This window comes from Etheostoma spectabile, unplaced genomic scaffold, assembly GCF_008692095.1.
Source record: "Etheostoma spectabile isolate EspeVRDwgs_2016 unplaced genomic scaffold, UIUC_Espe_1.0 scaffold00006408, whole genome shotgun sequence".
Lineage (NCBI taxonomy): Eukaryota > Metazoa > Chordata > Actinopteri > Perciformes > Percidae > Etheostoma > Etheostoma spectabile.
Genome location: NW_022603373.1, coordinates 1 through 20,289, shown reverse-complemented (window position 1 = coordinate 20,289; position 20,289 = coordinate 1). Strand labels below are relative to the sequence as shown.

At 43.4% G+C, this 20,289-nt stretch overlaps 1 protein-coding gene across 1 annotated transcript; it reads left to right on the top strand.

Annotated features, from left to right (window-relative positions):
* Window positions 1-499: 499 nt before the first annotated feature.
* Window positions 500-19,885, top strand: LOC116678065 (laminin subunit beta-4-like; the record flags this gene model as incomplete). The annotated part of the gene is given in 15 exon segments (XM_032508155.1): window positions 500-602; window positions 2,365-2,409; window positions 4,494-4,544; window positions 4,547-4,639; window positions 5,824-5,958; window positions 6,141-6,214; window positions 7,782-7,970; window positions 13,968-14,031; window positions 14,139-14,353; window positions 15,070-15,190; window positions 15,329-15,517; window positions 15,914-16,069; window positions 18,320-18,479; window positions 19,416-19,470; window positions 19,697-19,885. Coding segments are annotated over 15 exon segments (1,839 nt in total), but the record flags the coding sequence as incomplete, so codon positions are not given.
* Between the last annotated feature and the right edge of the window lie 404 nt (window positions 19,886-20,289).

Genomic DNA, 20,289 nt, shown 5'->3' with positions numbered 1-20,289 from the left:
CTGTGTGAGAAATTCCAAGTCAACGGGACTTACGGTGTGGGAGGCGTGGCCTTTCAAAGTTTGCATTTTGAATACAGCGCCACCATGTGACTGAATGGGTTTAATTTCTACAGAAGCACATGCACACTATATCCAGTTATTCCCCCAAGGTTCATGTTTCTAGCTCATTCCAGGTCACAGTAATTTGAGCTGGCGCAGCAAACAACAAATAATAACTAAAACAGACAAACATAGAAAGTTTCTACCGCTGGTTTGAACCCTAAGATGCAACTCTTGTCATTTAGCATCTCGGAGGCATTTTTGCCCTTGTCTTTGGACTACAGCCAGCTAGTTCTGCATGTTTTCAGCCCATTGGGGGTTGGACTGTCATCTTCACCCGACACGAGCAGAAGCAAGCCAAGTGTCAGCCATCTTGATGTTTTCAGAGGCAAACATTTACAAGAGTTATTCAAAATAACGAAAATCTGGACCACCGGGATACGTAGTACAGATCAGAGATATGCAGGAAACTTTTAGAGACGGAAACTCAACACACTATGGGAGCTTCACCTGCTACAGAGACCCGCACCTGAGCCAGCGGTGTCACCCGATGCCGCTAGCCGGTAAGGGGACATCGTCCACGGTGAACCGTGTAACGAGGGCTGGAGTATGAGCTAGTTAGGTAGAAAGCTATGCTAGCCGTAAGGGGACATCGTCCTTGGTGACCTTGGAACGAGGGCGGGAGTATGAGCTAGCTAGGTAGAAAGCTAATGCTAGCAAGTAAGGGAAATTGTCCAAGGTGAACCGCGCAACGAGGGCGGGAGTATGAGCTAGCTAGGTAGAAAGACTACATCCAACTTCAACAAACTCCCAATACAAGTTCAGTTACGAGTTTATGTGAGGTCATTTTAATATATATTTTATGTGTAATACCACTAGAACCATGGCGAAACATTGTTGAAATTACAATTAAACACACTAGAGTTGAGTTGTCTTTGTCTGGAAACGCTAGGCGTTGCATGGGAGTGGACTCGTAAAGCAGGAAGCAAGTGCATTCTGGGATTAGATGTCTTTCTCCACATGAGCCAAAAACACATTTTCTGGCTTTTCCCGCCTAGAGGCACATATTTCTAAATAAAATTCACATTTCTACTAAATAAGTGACCCAATTTAGAGATTTATTCATCTTTCTAATGGTGAAATATCCCTTTACATTAACTATAATGGTGGTAAAGCTCAATGAAATTAAATATATTTTTGAATCATTTTATATTTAAATAATAAACGTCTCTCTTTACTTCACAGATCCGTTAAGAGACTAAACTTTATTTATTTTATTGTTATCTTTGATAATGGATCTTAAAAGCAGAACATTTTAATTTAAGAATGTACTGAACTAGGAATATGTTTTGAAAGAAGTGTGAAGGGTTGGTATGAAACAGTTTGAAGGAGCCGTTAATCACTCTGTCATGCAGCAGTAAATCCTCAGAGCATTCCCGTTAAAGTTCAGCAGTCCCTGGAGGGCTCCGTGTTCTCCTGCTTCAGCTCTGCTTCACGTCACTTTACCTCAATGTGTCTGAGACATTTAGAATGATGCACCCTGTTAACATCATATAAATTTAATATTAGAGTTATTTAAAGCATAACGTTTGTCAAGCAGTCTCATGCTCATATGATTATCAGACAAGACATCTGAAACCTTATGACTGGATTAAAATACCTTTTAAGCATTGCATTTAGGTGTGTGTGTGTGTGTTTCCCTGGCACCCTCTTCTCTCCACATTAAGGATTTCGGAGGATTCAGGATACTGCGGAGTAGATTGTGAGGAGATAGGTGAGAAAGGGAAAGATAAGATCAAGAATGTTCTGTCATGCCTAAACTCATTCACTGTAGAGTTATTCCTCCTGCTGCTGAGGCTACGCAGAGCAGAGTCTCTGCCCCCTGTAGTAATATAATCATGATCATGATAATAATCAGACACAAACACAATCAGCTGATCATTTCATTCATTTGGTAGTTTTAAACTGTGATTTAGAAGGAAAATCTGCAGAATTTATACGTTTTTCTTTTCTACTCTGTACAACAGAGCTTTTTTAATTTCAAGAGGTCTCTTCTAGTTTTGATGTCTGGGGTATTTGGTTATTTTTATGTGTGGTTCCGAAAGTACCCGTTTGGCCAGCTGATATTACAGTCATGACTTCATGATCTCTGATGGTTGATCAGTTTAGTTTTGTTCTGTATCTGTTGATCAATGTTAGCTTTGAGCTTTTTCTTTTTGAGATCACGACTCTTGTGTTTTTCCTGTTTAAGGAGATAGACTTCTGGAGAGATTTGATCCAGACAATGAATTATACAGTTTAACTCATTATGTTTGTCCTCCACAGACCATCAGCCCAGTCCAAACAACATGATCTTCATCTTCTTCACCCGTGAGTTCAGCTTGTCACATTTCATCACTTACACCCCTGATTCAAATGGAAGGAAGGAAGGAAGTGAAGAGAGATGGGGAACATCATGCAACATATTAATATTGATAATACTTGTGTAGAAAAAAGGATTCAGAGTATTGAGCATGTATGATGTTTTCTTATTTTTTATTTTATTATGTCTGCAAATTTGCCATCAATCAGCGGGAAGATGGCGCTTTTTTTGATTTCTTTAATTAATCAGCAAATTAGCCATATGCAAAATCTAGTTTTTGTAACTCCTGGAGCTTGAGTCCAATCCTGACACATTTGTACCAGTAGACTCGGTGGACCCTGATGACAAAAGTTATCAAAAGAACTTTTATAGTGCAAAAAATGTGCATTATAGAGGACCAACTTCCTGTAGGAGGCTGTTGAAACAGTAGTTGCGTATCCTACCCAGATTTTTTCCGATTGACACAAAACATGACACAGTTGTACCGCATTGGGGCTTGAGCATCCACGCCAAAGTGTGAGTGAATCGTCCTTACATGGTGCTGTTAGAATCTTTTTGTTAATTAGCGATTTATGGAAATCTCCTTTGTCTAACTCCTCTTGTTTCAGTTATCAGTTTTGAATGTCATGGATATTTAGAAGCACTTTCTTTAACAAAAATCTTTATTACCCAATAAATTATACATAATAGGCAAAAACATGAAATAAAAATATATTAAATTACAGAAGTATTATCCACTATTGAACCATAACTTGCATGTTGCACACATGTAAAGAAAATCAAATGTATAAGACCACAAACAAACAAATTAACTACAGCTGTTCTGATATTCCAGAACAGTCTGATGCCTGTTGCTGCCCTGGAGGCAACTATTGGTCCTTGTAAATTATGTGGTCTAGTGTGGTCTAGACCTCCTTTATCTGTAAATTATAGAGTGGTCTAGACCTGCTCTATCTGTAAATTATAGAGAGGTCTAGACCTGCTCTATGTGTAAATTATAGAGTGGTCTAGACCTGCTCTATCTGTAAATTATAGAGTGGTCTAGACCTGCTCTATCTGTAAAGTATAGAGTGGTCTAGACCTACTCTATCTGTAAATTATAGAGAGGTCTAGACCTGCTCTATCTGTAGATTATAGAGTGGCTAGACCTGCAGGGATAGCATTATCTCATGTGAACGTGCAACACTAAGGTAAGGGGTAGGGTAAGACAGAGAAATGAGATTCAGCCATACACTCGGTTGACCCTCGGGACTAAAGTTATCAATATCATTTTGATAGCTAACACAATGCCAGAGTTAAGAACCAACTTCCTGTGGGCGGCTGTTGAAACAGGAACCGCTGTATCTTGGCAAACGTTATTCTGATTTACATGAAACTTTGATATAGAGCCATCCTATACTATAGCCATGCCCATGTAAACAGACCACGCCCCTTCTATGACTTTTAAACGAATGAGGACAAATAAATGAAATAGCTCACCTTACTGTATTGTGTATTACTGTTTACTACATGTAAAGTTGTATGAGGAGTTTTCCTTAGCGGGGTTCCTTCCTCAGACTATTTATCCAATCCACTTTATTTGTATAGCACATTTTACAACACAAAGTTACCAAAGTGCTGCACAGAAAACTCAAACATACAAAACACTAATGTAAAATATTGTAAAAACAAATAAGAGCTTAGCTCACTCTGACCAATCTGATTGGTATAAAATAGTGGAAACAAACATCCCAGAGGATGTTTTTCTGGATGTTTTTCTCCTGTCCCAGGATGCATCTGTGGTGAAGCCAGACCTTGGTAAGGTGTGTAGGGGAAGTAGAGTCAGATCACTTTTCACAAGGACACGTAATAACTTTTCTCTACTTGTCGTTTTGTTTTCTGAGGCATTTGGATTTAAAAACGTATATATGACATGTAATGTTTCCTGAAGTCTTTCTTCTGATGTAATCATCTCTGCACCAAACTTGTCTTTTTTGTCTGCTGAATCTATTTGCACACATTGATTTAAATTCAGATAGATTCAAGACTAGAATTTAAAATCCACTGACCCATCTATATTTCTGCAGTTTTTCTTCCAGAAGCTCTGCTTCAGGACCTCCGGGACCAGTGTCCCGGGGCTCCTGTAACCCCCAGCTTGGCGACCTGATGTGGGTCGCGCAGCACAGCTGTCAGCCTCGTCTACCTGCGGTCTGGACGGACCAGAAAACTACTGCATCCTCGGGTACCTGGAGGTCAGAGGTCACCTTATTTTAAGCCTGTTCTCACACAGTATTCATGCATGTAGCTTTGAAAAGTAAAGCATTGTAATCCATATGTATTCCACCTATGTATCACTGTCCACAGCGCACTGACTGCTGCTGTGTAAGAGGGGGGTAGGTCAGTGGTACCCTGGAAGAAGTCAAGGAAACGGTAGCTCATCTCCTAAAGTATTATTTAGGGTGACCGCTGTCTTTAATGGTCACATTGGTGTCTAGACTGAACTGTAACGGCCTCTGAAAGGATGTCACCTCGGGGTGCTTGGTACCTGGCTCACCTTTTAACTGCTACATTGGAATTTCCCTTTCTGGGACTACTAAAAGATACATTATTATTTTTATTATTATTATTATTATTATTATTATTAATATTATTTATTATTATTATTACTACTATAATTATTTAATTTAATTGTCTTGTGAGGGGCCAGCAGTTCCCTGATTTCGTGGGATTTCTTATATATTGGTGTGCATAACTCTGTTAGATACAAGCTGTTGATTAGAATGCATTGCCCTATAACGCAGGTAAGGGCAGATCATGCCAAGGTAAAGATTCTGTCTTTCAGTGCATCTTATAATTGATGTGCATAACTCGTTAGATACAAGCTGTTGATTAGAATGCACTGCCTTATACGCAGGTGAGGGCAGATCATGCCAAGGTAAAGGATTCTGTCTTTCAGTGCAGGTAAACTCTGTTCTCTTTCTGAAAACTTGTTTTCTCTTTTTCTGATTGACTGTTTCTGGCTCGTACTCAGACTTTCAAACTGAAACATGTTCTGATCTGTCACTTTATTATCCAGTGCTGTTATTTCCACCCTGAGCATCACTTTTCCTCATGACTGCATTTTCCTCTCTTCATTCCATTCGATCTTCATTCTCTCACAGACGTGTTTCTTTAAAAACTGTTCAGTAGAGAAAAAAACAAACCCATTCTAAATTTCTACAGAGTAGAGAAAGTTACTGCATGAAATGGGATTTTTACAACAGTTCAGCAGCTGCAGAAGGAATCAGATCACTGACCAATAATAAAAACAAAAGTTCATGATTAAAAAAGTTATCTTGCATTAAAATGGGTTAAATAATCAGACTGCTGAAGAAAATGAGACTTCGACAGTTTAGGATGTTAGTGATTAAGAATCACGTTGAATATTTGTTCTCTTCCTTCAGGAGAAGAGAAATGTTTCACATGTGACTCTCAGCTGCCGTACAATCTCCATAGCAACCCTAACAGCCACCGCATCGAGAACGTCATTACGACCTTTGACCCTGAAAGGAAAATGAAATGGTGGCAGTCTGAGAATGGTTCGTTTTAAAATGTCCAAGCAGAGTATGTTTAAGTGTTTCTTCCTCTCAGCCAACCATCACAGGAAGCGTGACAAACTCACAGCTCTATATTTATATATATATATATATATATATATATATATATATATATATATATATATATACATACATAAGTAACTAAAGCGCTGTGTTGTCTGCAGGAGTTCATGAGGTCAGCATTCAGCTGGATCTGGAGACCGTGTTCCAGTTCAGTCACCTGGTCCTCACCTTCAAGGTGAGCCACCAAACACACACACACACACAGACACACACACACACCTTCCAGATTAAATTTTCTATTCAATTTTATTTATAGTATCAATTCATAACAAGCGTTATCTGGAGACCCATTACAGATAGAGCAGGTCTAGACCACACTCCAGGATTTACAAGGACCCAACAGTTCTAGTAGTTTCCTCCAGAGCAGCAACAGGGCCACAGTGGAGAGGAAAGACTTCCTTTTAGGCAGAAACCTGGGACAGACCCAGACCCAGGACCAGACCCAGGCTCTTGGGAGGCAGTGTCTGACGACCGGTTGGGGTTAATGAAGAGTGGAAATAACAGTCACAAAAATAGTAGTTTGTAGTAGTTCTTTGTAGTATTTCATGGCATAGCAGGGCACTGTGGGCATTACAAGGCACAGCAGGACGTAGCAGGACGTAGCAGGACGTAGCAGGACGTGTAGCGGGACCATGGCGACAGCTGCTACCATGATTTTGGAGCCTCCCTGATCCGATGAAACATGCTGGGGAAAAAGAACATAAGGACTCCGGGGAGTGACTCCCCAGAGCTAGGTTAGTAACTAGGTTAGTAACTAGGTTAGTAACAAGCATTTCTGAGACATGGATGCACACAAATGGAAAGATAGAAAGATAGAGCAGAGAGGAGCTCAGTGTGTCAAAGGAAGTCCCCAGCTGTCAAAAACTATTACAGCATAACTAAGAGAGACAGGGTAAAGAGAGGAGCCTGGTCAGGCTAGAACTCTCCCCAACCGGATCCCATCCCTCTGTCTAGAAGAGATGGGAAGAGAGAGAGAGAGAGAGAGAGAGAGAGATCCATCCCTCTGTCTAGAGAAGGTGGATGAGAGAGGGAGGGAGAGAGAGAGAGAGAGAGAGACATAACCATCCCCCTGTGTAGAGGAGGTAGATATGAGACAGAGAGAGAGAGAATTCAATTGTATTTATATAGTGCTTAATCACAACAACAGTTATCTCTTTTCGTGACTAAGGGATGATTCAGGACTGTCCTGAGCCAGCCCTAACTATAAGCTTTATCAAAGAGGAAAGGATTCTTAGAGGACAACAGGCTAACGTACTTCTCTAACTCTGATTGGCTGACGCTTTCTTTTTGACGGTTTCAGGAGTCAGGTGTACTGATCCTCTCCCACTTTCTGTGTCTTCTTGTTATCTTATTGAGCAGCGAGCGCCCCTTTTCCTCTGATTCTCAAAGTGATTTTTCCCATTCAGTATCTCCGTTAACATGTCATTAAATGCAGATATAAAGAGTTTTGTATCTTCTTGGTTTTACAGCATCACAGCTCGTAGTCAGTCTACCTCGGATGGTTTAGACCTCACAGCTGATTATTTCAGTCCTTACAGAGAAAATGATTGTCCTGTAGATTAAGTACTCATAAACTAGACTAAAACTAATCAACTAAAAGTGTGTATAAAATGGGTTGTTTGACATCACATGGTCCTTGCAACAGTAGATAAATAAACATTTTATTAATTCCAAAGGAAATTAAGGAACATGTGAACCAATATAGAAAAGAAATCGTGTCTGCTGTCATGTCCTGTCTGCAGAGTTTCCGTCCGGCGGCCATGTTGGTGGAGCGATCGAAGGATTTTGGACGAAGCTGGAAAGTTTTTCGTTATTTTGCAGAAGACTGTTTGCTTCATTTCCCTTCAGTGTCAGATCAGCCGGCCAAAAGCGTTGACGACGTGGTCTGTGACAGCAGGTACTCTGGTTCAGATCCATCCACTGATGGAGAGGTAACACACTCGCCAATACACACACACGCACACACACACACACACACACCACTTATAGTGTCGTGGCTTCAAATGTTTTTTCATGTGAACATTCACTGCTCGATATGCTGCAACAAGAAAGTGACCAAATGTCAGCATGCCATCTCATGGTCATCTCATCATTCAAGATAACAGACGTGTGTGTAGGCTCCTTTAGAATAAAAGCACTTCCTGTGACCTTTGTGGTAATACTATATGTTATCAACAAATAAGGTTGTGTAGATTTCCCACGTTGGCTCTACATCTTGTAAATAGTGAGTTTGCAACCTCACTATAATTTTACATTTCCTTAACCTTTGTATTGTCCTTCATGTTGCGGGGACTTGTTCAGTTGCTCTGGGTCCCGGGGACTTCATGTGTATAATTTCAGGTCAACTGCCCTGGTTTATTTTGGTTTTTTAGCTTACTTACATTGTATGTTGTGAGTTGGTTTGGGTCCCTCACGCTTAAAAACAAGAACAAGCTGCAATATATAGTTAAGGTGTGTGGCAAGATTTCCCAAAACCCTCTGACTGATTTAAACTCTGTCTATGAGACAAGGTCTCTCAAGAAGGCCCAGTCAGTCCGGGCCGACCCCAGTCACCCCCTGAACAGCTGCTGCATCTTGTTGCCATCTGGCAGCAGATTCAGTCTGAAGCCTATATGCAGGACAAACAGACACAAAAACTCTGTTGTCCCTGCTGCTATAGGCTTTCATAATAAGTCAATGTGAGGTGTGGTCTTCTGTGTAGTACGTATTTTTTTTGTTTCTAGATGTATGGCTGTTGTCTTGTATAACCTGGGTGTTATTTATGTTACATGCTGCTGCACAACAAAGTGCCCCTCGAGGATAATAAAGACTCCTTGAATTGAATTTCTAGTCACATCTCACACAACACAAGTATCCCAAAGGGTTTTTATTCAGAATAGATTCAAGGTGCATTTTAATTCATTTCAGTTTCTTGTTGTCTTTGCGGGAGCCACTCCCAACACGTCTGTTTATCCGCCGCTCGTTTGTTTTTGGTTTTTGCAGCGTAACTCTGCCAGAGTTATGGGTTATATTGGTTGACGCTACCCGTGACCCAAGTGGCTACGGTCTCACGCATTCAGCGCAGTAGGCCTGCGTGCAGCTCCCGCAGATGTATCTCTAGCAGCAGCCGCACACGGTGTGTATTTTACCTGCCGGGCAGCGTCTGCGCTCTCGGTCAAGCTTCGGCAATAGAGAAATACAATCAAATTTTGTCCCGTAGTAGTGAAATACAGTCAAAATGCAGGCTGGGTCCCAGAGACCTAAAGGCCGATGCTTTGGTAGAAGAGAAAGAAATACTGTAGAAAACTGGCCCGCGTCCTGGAGACCCAAAGGATGAGGCCGCGGTAGAAGTGAAATACGTTGAAATACAGTACGTTTCGCAGGGACCCGAATGCCGGTGTCGCGATAATGGAAAAATACAGTCAAATACAGGACGGGTCCCAGAGACCCAAGGCCGATGCTGTGGTAATAGAGAAATACAATTGCATTCTGTCCCAGGTCCCATAGACCTGAAGGCCTGTAGTAGTGAAATACAGTCTAATATAGGACGGGTCCCAGAGACCTGAAAGCTGATGCCGGGTAGTGGAAAAATACAGTCGAATGCAGGACGGATCCCCGAGACCCAAAGGCTGAAGGTGCGGTAGAAGACAAAGAACTAATATATAATACTGGCCCAGAACATGGAGACCCGAAGGACGAGGCCACGGTAGAATTGAAATACTATAGAATACGGGCCAGGTTTCCCGGGACCCGCAGGGCCATGTCTGCGGTAGTAGACATGACATGAAATTAAACAAGCGTGGGTCCCTGGGACCCGACGGCCATTGCAAAAAGTCAAATAAACTGCACGGATCCCCGTGATCCAATGGTCAACACAAGGGTTCAGACTTTTTTAAACACTTCACTGGCTGCCCATCCATTTGAGGATTCATTTTGAAATTCTTTCATTTGCTTTAAAGTCTTCAATGGCCTTGCCCCTTCTTACTTCTCTGAGCTGCTGCACCCCTTCACCCCCAGCCGATCTGTCAGGTAGGCTGACCAGTTGCTCCCGACGGTGCCCAAAGCTAGGCTGAAGCTCAGGGGGGATCAGGCGTTTGGGTTTTGGGTCCAAAACATTGGAATGGCCTGCTTCTGTACATTAGACAGGCCTCCCCTCTGTCTCTTCTTCCTGCTTCTGGTGAGAGCAGATGTGTTTTTCCTCCTCTCCCCTCTTATCTTAGCTTGACTCCTTCCCAGTCTGTCTACCCTGTCTTGTGGAACTTTTTCTCTTTTCTCTTTGTTCCCTGCCTGCAGTTTTCCTGGAACAGTCGAAATGGAATTGGTTAACTGGTCACTTAGTGCTATTGACAAGATTTTTTTCACCCAAACATGCTTCTCCGGGGGAGCCGTCATGTCCGAGTGGAACGTTCCCTGCAGGTTATGCTCGCGATTCCTGGCGAATTGGCAAGCGGTCTGCCTGGACGTTCTAACTATGGAGGAAGTTGAAGATTATCCAATATTTGGATAATTGGAATTCTGTTGGTGGGGCTCCTGATCATCGGCCTTTGGGTCTCACTGACCAATTGTAAAATTGGTAAGATAGCCGCCAGCAAATTTACCCACAAGCTGTCTGGGGAACTTAAAGAGTGCCTACACGGAGTGATTGAGAGGATGAAGGTTTTACATCTGAGGGCTGACCAGTCCAGTGAACTGTCTCGCAACATCTCAGACCGGACCGTGGAAGCGCAGAAGGGGATAAATGCCATCAGGGCCCAGTCGGATTTGCTTCGTGTAGCCACCGGTCTGGCAGAAAAGGTAGATGGACTGCAAAAATCACTACGTGATATGGATGCTTGTATGTCGCTGAGGTTGATAACAATTGCGTGAAGGACATTGATTCGAACAAATTCTACAGAGTTAACCTAAATTGGACTGCAACTGATCAACTACCCTCCCCACCACCCTTAACCCGAGCAGGAAATTAGCTCGTAGCTGGCCTTGTGTCTCGTCCTGTGCACTGGTTATCTCTTAGAGGTCACGCCGATGAACTGAGCTTTTAACAACACAGACAGTCTGACGCTCACATTCGCACACATAACTCATTATCTCACACACACACATACACTTCCCCCCCCCCCATCCCGCCCCGTATCTGTCTGTCTGCCTCAATTTTGTGTTTTTCTCGCACCCTCTCAATGCCACCTCAAAAAATTCCTTCATGTGTCCACATTAACTGTGTTGTCTTGTGCATTACGTTGTGATGTTGTATTGTATATTATGTTGCTGTACCATGTTGCTGTCTGCATAAATCCTTTTCAGAGAGTGCGTGTGGCGGTGCTTGAAATAGCTTTGGCCAGAGGCTTTCTCCAAACGGTATTTTGTTGCCTTGTACCTGTACATGTGTAATGATAATAAAGCTATCTATCTATCTATTAGACAGGCCTCCCCTCTGTCTCATTCACATGAGACAGAGGGGAGGCACTGCCACCGTATGCTGGCAGTACATTTTAGTTTTCTTTTATTTCTATTTATTTCATTTTTATTTTATTGCTTTTATCTTTATATTTGGCACCTCATATTTCAGCCAGACATCCTCTGGATGTCTTCGGTCTCTAGTGTATGTCTGTTAATTTTCAGCCAGACAGCCTCTGGATGTCCTCGGTCTCTAGTGTATGTCTGTTAATTTTCAGCCAGACAGCCTCTGGATGTCCTCAGTCTCTAGTGTATGTCTGTTAATTTTCAGCCTTACATCCTCTGGATGTCCTCAGTCTCTAGTGTATGTCTGTTAATTTTCAGCCAGACAGCCTCTGGATGTCCTCGGTCTCTAGTGTATGTCTGTTAATTTTCAGCCAGACAGCCTCTGGATGTCCTCGTCTCTAGTGTATGTCTGTTAAGTTTCAGCCAGACATCCTCTGGATGTCCTCAGTCTCTAGTGTATGTCTGTTAATTTTCAGCCAGACAGCCTCTGGATGTCCTCGGTCTCTAGTGTATGTCTGTTAAGTTTCAGCCAGACATCCTCTGGATGTCTTAAGTCTCTAGTTTGTGTCTACTATGAAGTGGCTCGTTTAGGGACTTAAATCATCACACATGAAAATAATTTGGCTTTTTGAATCCAGAGTGTCATCTTTCCAGTCAGACCCAGTATCTGACACAGAGACTCTGTTTGTGGACCCTAGTATGCAGAAATACACACATCAAAACACACCACAACATTCATGCTGTCAAATGTTCTCAGTCATCGTTAACATCGTCAGGACCTTTTCCTGTCACTTTTAACACTGGGGTCCTGTTGTACATTGTTGACTGAGCCAAATTCTATCAAACCAGAGATTAAAAACTTCTTCACCACAGTATGTGAGGCTCCATCACTGTGTGTCTGACGTGGTGCACTGCAGCACAGGAGCCCCTCAGGGTAAGGTGCTCTCCCCCTTCCTTTTCACCCTCTATACCTCAGACTTCATGCACAACACCACCCACTGCCACATCCAGAAGTTCTCCGATGACACAGCCGTTGTTGGTTGTGTTTCTGAGGGGACCAATCTGGAATACAGGATGGTCATCAGGGACTTTGTCAGCTGGTGTGAGCTCAACCAGCTTCAGCTCAACACCAGCAAGACAAAGGAGATGATTGTTGACTTTCGGAGGAAAACATCCCAATTCTCACCGGTGAGCATCCAGGGATTGGACATTGATGTAGTGGAGAGCTAAAAATTCCTGGGTGTTCACCTAAACAATAAACTGAACTGGACTGATAACACCCAAGCACTCTACAAGAAGGGCCAGAGTCGCCTCCATCTGCTGAGGAGACTCAGGTCCTTTGGAGTATGCAGGACTCTCCTCAGGACTTTTTATGACTCTGTGGTGGCCTCTGCCATCCTTTATGCTGTGGTCTGCTGGAGGGGGGGCAGATCGGACCGGGACAGGAGCAGACTCAATAGACTGATCAGGAGAGCGAGCTCTGTCCTGGACTGTCCTCTGGACCCATAGAGGAAGTAGGGGAGAGGAGGATGTTAGCTAAGCTGACATCCATCATGGACAACAACTCTCACCCCCTACATGACACTGTGGGGTCCCTGAGCAGCTCCTTCAGCAGCAGACTGATAAACCCACCCCCCTCCCCCTACATGACACTGTGGGGTCCCTGAGCAGCTCCTTCAGCAGCAGACTGATACCCCCCCCCCCCCCCACATGACACTGTGGGGTCCCTGAGCAGCTCCTTCAGCAGCAGACTGATACCCCCCTGGTGTAAGAAGGAGAGGTACCGCAGGTCCTTCATCCCGGTCTCTGTCAGACTCTACAACGCCTGCACCACCTGATAGTGTTGTAGTTTCTGTTATTGTTTTTCATTTAATCCACACACTCTGTATAACTTTATCTGTATTTATATTTTTCCATTACAAGTACTTACTTTTTCAATACTATTTATGGTCACAGGTAAAAATAACTATATTATGGTTACCTGATTTCGCATTATCACTTTAATTAAATATTCAACTTAATTTTAGCGTCACTTACAACACTGCAATATTGTTTGCTTGTACCATGGCAACTGCACTTTACTTCACAATACCTCATGTGACGCCACTTCACTTCACTTCACTTCACTTTACTTTACTTTACTTTACTTTACCTTACCTTACTTCACTTTGCTTCAGTCTACCTTTCTGCACATTGTCTGTTGTTTACCTGTTTTTCTTGTGTGTGTACTTGTTTGTTTGTTTTTTCTTTCATTGTAGAGAATTGCTGCTGTAACAAAGAAATTTCCCCACTGTGGGATGAATAAAGTATCATCTAATCTAATCTTCACGAGAAAGTGGGAGATTTAAATTAAGAACAAAAAAAACACATTAAAGACACATTAAATTACAGTTGTTGTTCATTCGTACCACTTCTTTTAGAAATGTTTTATGTGTGTGTGTTTTGAAATGTGTATTGTATTCAGAATGTGTTTTATTGTGTTTGTCCATCAGGTTGTGCTGAAAGCTCTTGATCCTGTGTTTGAAATAGAAAACCTGAACGCACCACACATCCAAGGTCAGGTGACATTACACCAGAGAATACAGCTCTCTGATTGGCTCTCCACTGTGTGTTAAACAATTCTGACAAAGAGAAAGGACATGTTTTCTAACCTTTGTCCCCAGATCTGATCACCTTGACAAATATCCGTGTGAACTTCACTCGTCTGTTCATGTTGGGCGACACGGTGCTGGGGCGAAGACGCAGGAACCCTCAGGACAAATATTACTACGCTCTTTACAACATGGTGGTCCGAGGAAGCTGCTTCTGTCACGGACACGCCAGCCAATGTACGCCTGTGGACGGAGGACAAGGGAGTGTCTTTACCATGACTGCCATGGTACGGACTGGAAGGGTTTCTGATCCGAACATCTGACCTAAAGGTTTTCTGAGCCGATCATCTGACATGAAGGGCTTCTGATCCGATCAGCTGACTTGAAGGGCTTCTGATCCAATCAGTTGACCTGAAGGGTTTCTGATCCAATCAGTTGACCTGAAGGGTTTCTGATCCAATCAGCTGACCTGAAGGGTTTCTGATCCGGTCAGCTGACCTGAAGGGTTTCTGATCCGGTCAGCTGACCTGAAGGGTTTCTGATCCGGTCAGCTGACCTGAAGGGTTTCTGATCCGGTCAGCTGACCCAAAGCGTTTCTGATCCGGTCAGCTGACCTGAAGGGTTTCTGATCCGGTCAGCTGACCCAAAGCGTTTCTGATCCGGTCAGCTGACCTGACATTTTTCAGTAAAACTACAACATATACAGTAAGAACATTAACTTTAAAATGAATGCAGGCTCATTTACTTAGACAATGCTGCATTAACCATTTAAATGTTCATTGTGAGGCAAGAGTTCAGGACCCTGGTTTAATCTTTAGTCTTGATTTCTGCACATTTTCTCCAAATGTACTTTACTCTGACCTACCATCAGTGACATTGGATACAAATGTCCTGAGACATCTTTCTCGGTTCACAGATGGGAAAATAGATAAATACTAATCATACTGTTTCTGTGTGGATAAACATGTTCAACTCACCACACCAGGTGATTTCTGTTGCTCAGGTTCAAGGTCGATGTGGTTGTCAGCACAACACAGCCGGAGATAACTGTGAGAAATGTCAGGACTTTCACCACGACTCCCCCTGGAGGCCTGGAGGAGAAAACAACGCCAACATCTGCAGGAGTAAACCAGAACCCCTTCTTTATGTTGATATAAAACATCTGCAGGACTGAAAGCTTTGATACAAAACATAAACCAGGCAGTTGTAAATCTCCTTTCTGTTCCTAATCATGCCCTGGTGTTTCCCTTTTACTCTTTTAGGGTGTAACTGTCACGGTCACTCAGACTCGTGTCACTTTGACTCGGCTCGTTTCCAAGCAACGGGCAGCATCAGCGGCGGTATCTGTGACGACTGTCGTCATGACAGGACAGGGCCTCAGTGTGACCAATGCCGACCCTTCCTGTATCGAGATCCACAGAGAGCGGCCGACGACCCACACGGCTGCATACGTACGTTTCAACTGCGGTCATTCATTTACTGTGTGTGTGTGTGTGTGTTGTGTGTGTGTGTGTGTGTGTGTGTGTGTGTGTTTTAAAACCCCAATTTATGTACAAGAGACCGACTCACCTTGACCCAGGTTTTATTGACAAGAGGTTGACTCACCCTGGTCCAGGTTTTATTGACAAGGGGGGAATAAGGCTGGCCCACATCCAGATTTTACAGTTAACATCATGAGCATGTGTTTATGACTTGAGAACTGGTGGAAGTAAAACTCTCATTCTGTTACGACTGTAGTGACGGTCATAGAGACGTAGAGAACAGCCTTATTCATTACTTAGATTAGTGACGGTCATAGAGACGTAGAGAACAGTCTTATTCATAACTTCCATCGTGTTTTGTTTCAGCGTGTGACTGCGACCCGGCAGGTTCTCAGGACGGCGGTCTCTGTGACGCCCTGAGTGGCCATTGCGTCTGTAAAGAAAACGTGGAGGGTCAACGTTGTGATCGCTGTAAACACGGCTTCTTCAATCTGACACAGGACAATCCCACCGGCTGTCAGGGTAAGAATCACTTTGATTCAACCTTTTTAACCTTTATTGAACAAAGAGCAGTGACGCAGAGAAGCTTCATGTTCATGTTAAAGACCTCTGACATGACTGGCTGTGATTGGAGGCTCCAGTTCGTCACAAGAACATGAACCTGAATCAGGAGTGGGCTACTGTTTGTTAGTTTTATTACTTATACTTAACTACGGCTGCTGTGCCACTTTTCCTTACGCACGTCCTCAGCTGGCTGCGTCTACTTGGCTGCTTGTGGAAACAACTTATTTAGGCATTTTTTGTGGGAGGACAGTGTCTTATATCTACGTCTATGCATACACTTTTTAATGTTTTTACTAGGGCTGGGCAAGTTAACGCGTTATTATCGCGTTAACTAATTAATTAACGCCGACAATTCTTTTATTGCCCGTTAACGCAGTTTTTATTATTTCTTTATTATTGTAAAAGTTTGTTGCTCACAGGCTTTGTAAATACTGCAAAGTTGAGTTTTCTTATCACCGGAGTACTTCCTGTCTAAAATATCACCTTGACAGTTAATACCAGCAAATCATTCAACAACACACACTGTGGCGGGCTTCAGACTACGTTAGATGCAGCGTGGGGGGGGGTAGAGATAAACACACAGTGGGCGGGGCTTCAGACTACGTTAGATGCAGCGTGGGGGGGGGTAGAGATAAACCACAGTGGGCGGGCTTCAGCAGACTATGTTAGATGCAGCGTGTGGGTAAGTATAGATAAACAAAAGCAAGAGACTCTAACAAATGCCATAGCGACGTGGACAGCTACAGACTGCAGGCTCATTAGGGCGGTGGAGGACATTGGTTTGGTGGAGGACAACGACGCAACAACGACGGCAGGTACGAGAGTCCCCCAACACGCACCATCACAAGAAGATACACGAGTTGTATAAAAATGAGAGGACTGCAAAAGCGACCATGCTACAACATGCACCTGCTGTTTCTCTCACTGGGGACTACTGGACTCACTGGGGACTACCCTGGACTCACTGGGGACTACCCTGGACTCACTGGGGACTACCGGACTCACTGGGGACTACTGGACTGACTGGGGACTATACTGGACTCACTGGGGACTATACTGGACTCACTGGGGACTATACTGGACTGACTGGGGACTATACTGACTCACTGGGGACTATACTGGACTCACTGGGGACTACCGGACTCACTGGGGACTATACTGGACTGACTGGGACTATACTGGACTCACTGGGGACTATACTGGACTCACTGGGGACTACTGGACTGACTGGGGACTATACTGGACTCACTGGGGACTACTGGACTGACTGGGGACTATACTGGACTCACTGGGTAACCAGAATTATCTCGGAGTTCCAGTGCATTATACTGATGAACAGTGGGCGCTGCATTCACGTGCTCTGATTGGACTGAAAACAGAGGACAGACACTATGCTGAGATATGCGCGGGACACTTTATTGAAGTTGCACAGCAGTGGAATGTGTCAAATAAAGTCCCCGCAGTTAGGACGGATAGTACGAATAGATACGAAATCTGATCGCTGCTGCGAGCCTTCTGCCTTCTGATCATGTCCCCTGCTTTGTGTCTCCAGCGTCCTGTCACAGTGTCTCTGCTTAACAGCGCATTTGACAGTGTCCCTCAGTGTCTCTGCTTAACAGCGCGTGTCCTTGCGAAGTGCATAAAGTTGTGGGACTCTAAACCCAGTCCAGTAAGTGCTGCAGAGTTAGTGTAACAACAAAAGGACGTGGACATAAGAAGGACATGGACATAAGAAGGGCGTGGACATAAGAAGTTGCTTAGCAAACATTCCAATCAGATGAATCCATTTCTGGACGTGATAAATACATTCTTTAAGTTGAGATGGACACTAAATATTTATTATACTGCTACTTTATAAACAAAATGCTGGTAAGTTTTTGCAGAACAAATGTTACGGCACTTTTGTTCATATGGCAGAACATTAAAAAAAATTGCACTATATACATTACTTTGAATTCATTATTTCATTTTGCGATTAAGGGTTAATTGCAATAATCGGGGAAATTATGCGATTAAATTTTAATTGCTGCCCAGCTCTAGTTTTTACATGTGCAACTTAGTTCAACGTTTGACCTTTATTCAGCCTTGTGTTCTTGCCTTTAGCCATACATCTGTTCCTTGTAAGTTGTCTACATGTGTAGTTGAACTATACTAGTATCCAGTATTCTATATATAACATCTAACATCATATTTCTGTGTGTGTTTCAGTGTGCAGGTGTCATTTTTTGGGAAGTGTTGGGTCTTGTGATCAGCTGACAGGAAGTTGTGAATGTGACCATTTGGCAATGGGACCGCTGTGTGATCGATGTCTGGTAGTTTTCATTTTAACAAATCAATCAATCCGTTATGACTCTGTTGTGACTCCGTTGTGACTCAGTTATGACTCCGTTATGACTCTGTTTGTGACTCCGTTATGACTCGTTTTGTGACTCCGTTATGACTCTGTTTATGACTCTTTTGTGACTCTGTTATGACTCCGTTATGACTCTGTTTATGACTCTGTTGTGACACTGTTGTGCTCCGTTGTGACTCTGTTATGACTCCGTTTGTGACTCTGTTGTGACTCCGTTATGACTCTGTTTATGACTCTGTTATAGACTCTGTTATGACTCCGTTTGTGACTCCGTTGTGACTCAGTTATGACTCTGTTTGTGACTCCGTTATGACTCTGTTTGTGACTCCGTTATGACTCTGTTTGTGACTCCGTTATGACTCCGTTATGACTCCGTTTGTGACTCCGTTGTGACTCTGTTGTGACACGTGTGACTCCGTTATGACTCTGTTTATGACTCTTTTGTGACTCTGTTATGACTCCGTTATGACTCTGTTTATGACTCTGTTGTGACACTGTTATGACTCCGTTGTGACTCTGTTATGACTCGTTGGACTTGTTGTGACTCTGTGACTCCGTATGACTCTGTTTATGACTCTGTTATGACTCTGTTATGACTCTCCGTTTGTGACTCCGTTGTGACTCTGTTATGACTCCGTTAACTCTGTTTATGACTCTGTTATGACTCTGTTATGACTCTGTTTGTGACTCTGTTGTGACACTGTTATGACTTTTCGTTATGACTCTGTTTATGACTCTGTTATGACTCTGTTTATGACTCTGTTGTGACTCCGTTATTACTCCGTTTGACTCTGTTATGACTCTGTTTATGACTCTGGTTATGACTCTGTTATGACTCCGTTTGACTCCGTTATGATTCCTGTTTATGACTCTGTTGTGACTCTGTTATGACGCTCCTCTGACGCCATTATGACTCCGTTATGATCCTGACTGATGTGTTTCCGTATTCAGGAGGTTTCTGGGTTTGGGAAACTCTGTGTTAGGTGTTGCGCCGTGCGACTGCGATGTGAGGGCTTACAGCACCACGTATGTTTTCCCTGATTTTATTCAGCTTTTAAAGTTTAAAGAGTGAATGCTGAGTAAAGATCAGGTCGGTTTAAGTTCCACATCCTAAAATCCCATATGGTCTCAACTATTAATTATTTATTAATTAATGAATTATTATCAATAATCAACTATTAATACCAGATAACGAAATCCTAACTAATCTCATTCTTTACTTCCTGTCCCAGTGTTCTCCAGAGGACGGACAGTGTCAGTGTTTACCCAACATGGGGGTCGGGTCGGCGCTGCTCCGCCCCTGCCCCCGGCTACTTCCTGCCTCTTTGGACTACTTCCTGTATGAGGGGAGCTCGCTGCCCCGCTGCACGGAGGAAGCTCTCCTCCATCTACTCTACTCCTCCTTCTTCTCTTCTCCTCTGGTAGGAACCGAAGAGTCATGTGATGATCAGAGAGATCAGTTGTGTGCCTCCATGTTTCTGTGTTCACCTCTTAGTAATGTTGTGTGTGTGTGTGTGTCTGTGTGTGGTGTGTCTGTGTGTGTCTGTGTGTGTGTGTGTGTGTGTCTGTGTTGTGTCTGTGTGTGTGTGTGTGTGTGTGTGTGTCTCTGTGTGTGTGTCTGTGTGTTGTGTGTCTGTGTGTGTGTGTGTCTGGTTTTGTGTGTGTGGTGTCTTGTGTGTGTGTGTGTGGTGTGTGTGTGTGTGTCTTGTGTGTTTTTCCTTCCAGGTCAACCCAGGTGCTTTGCCGCGTGTGAGAAGTATTTCAGAGACCAGGTTATGACTTCAAGTTCACTAACGGACGAGTTGTTCTGTTTCGGAGGACTCCA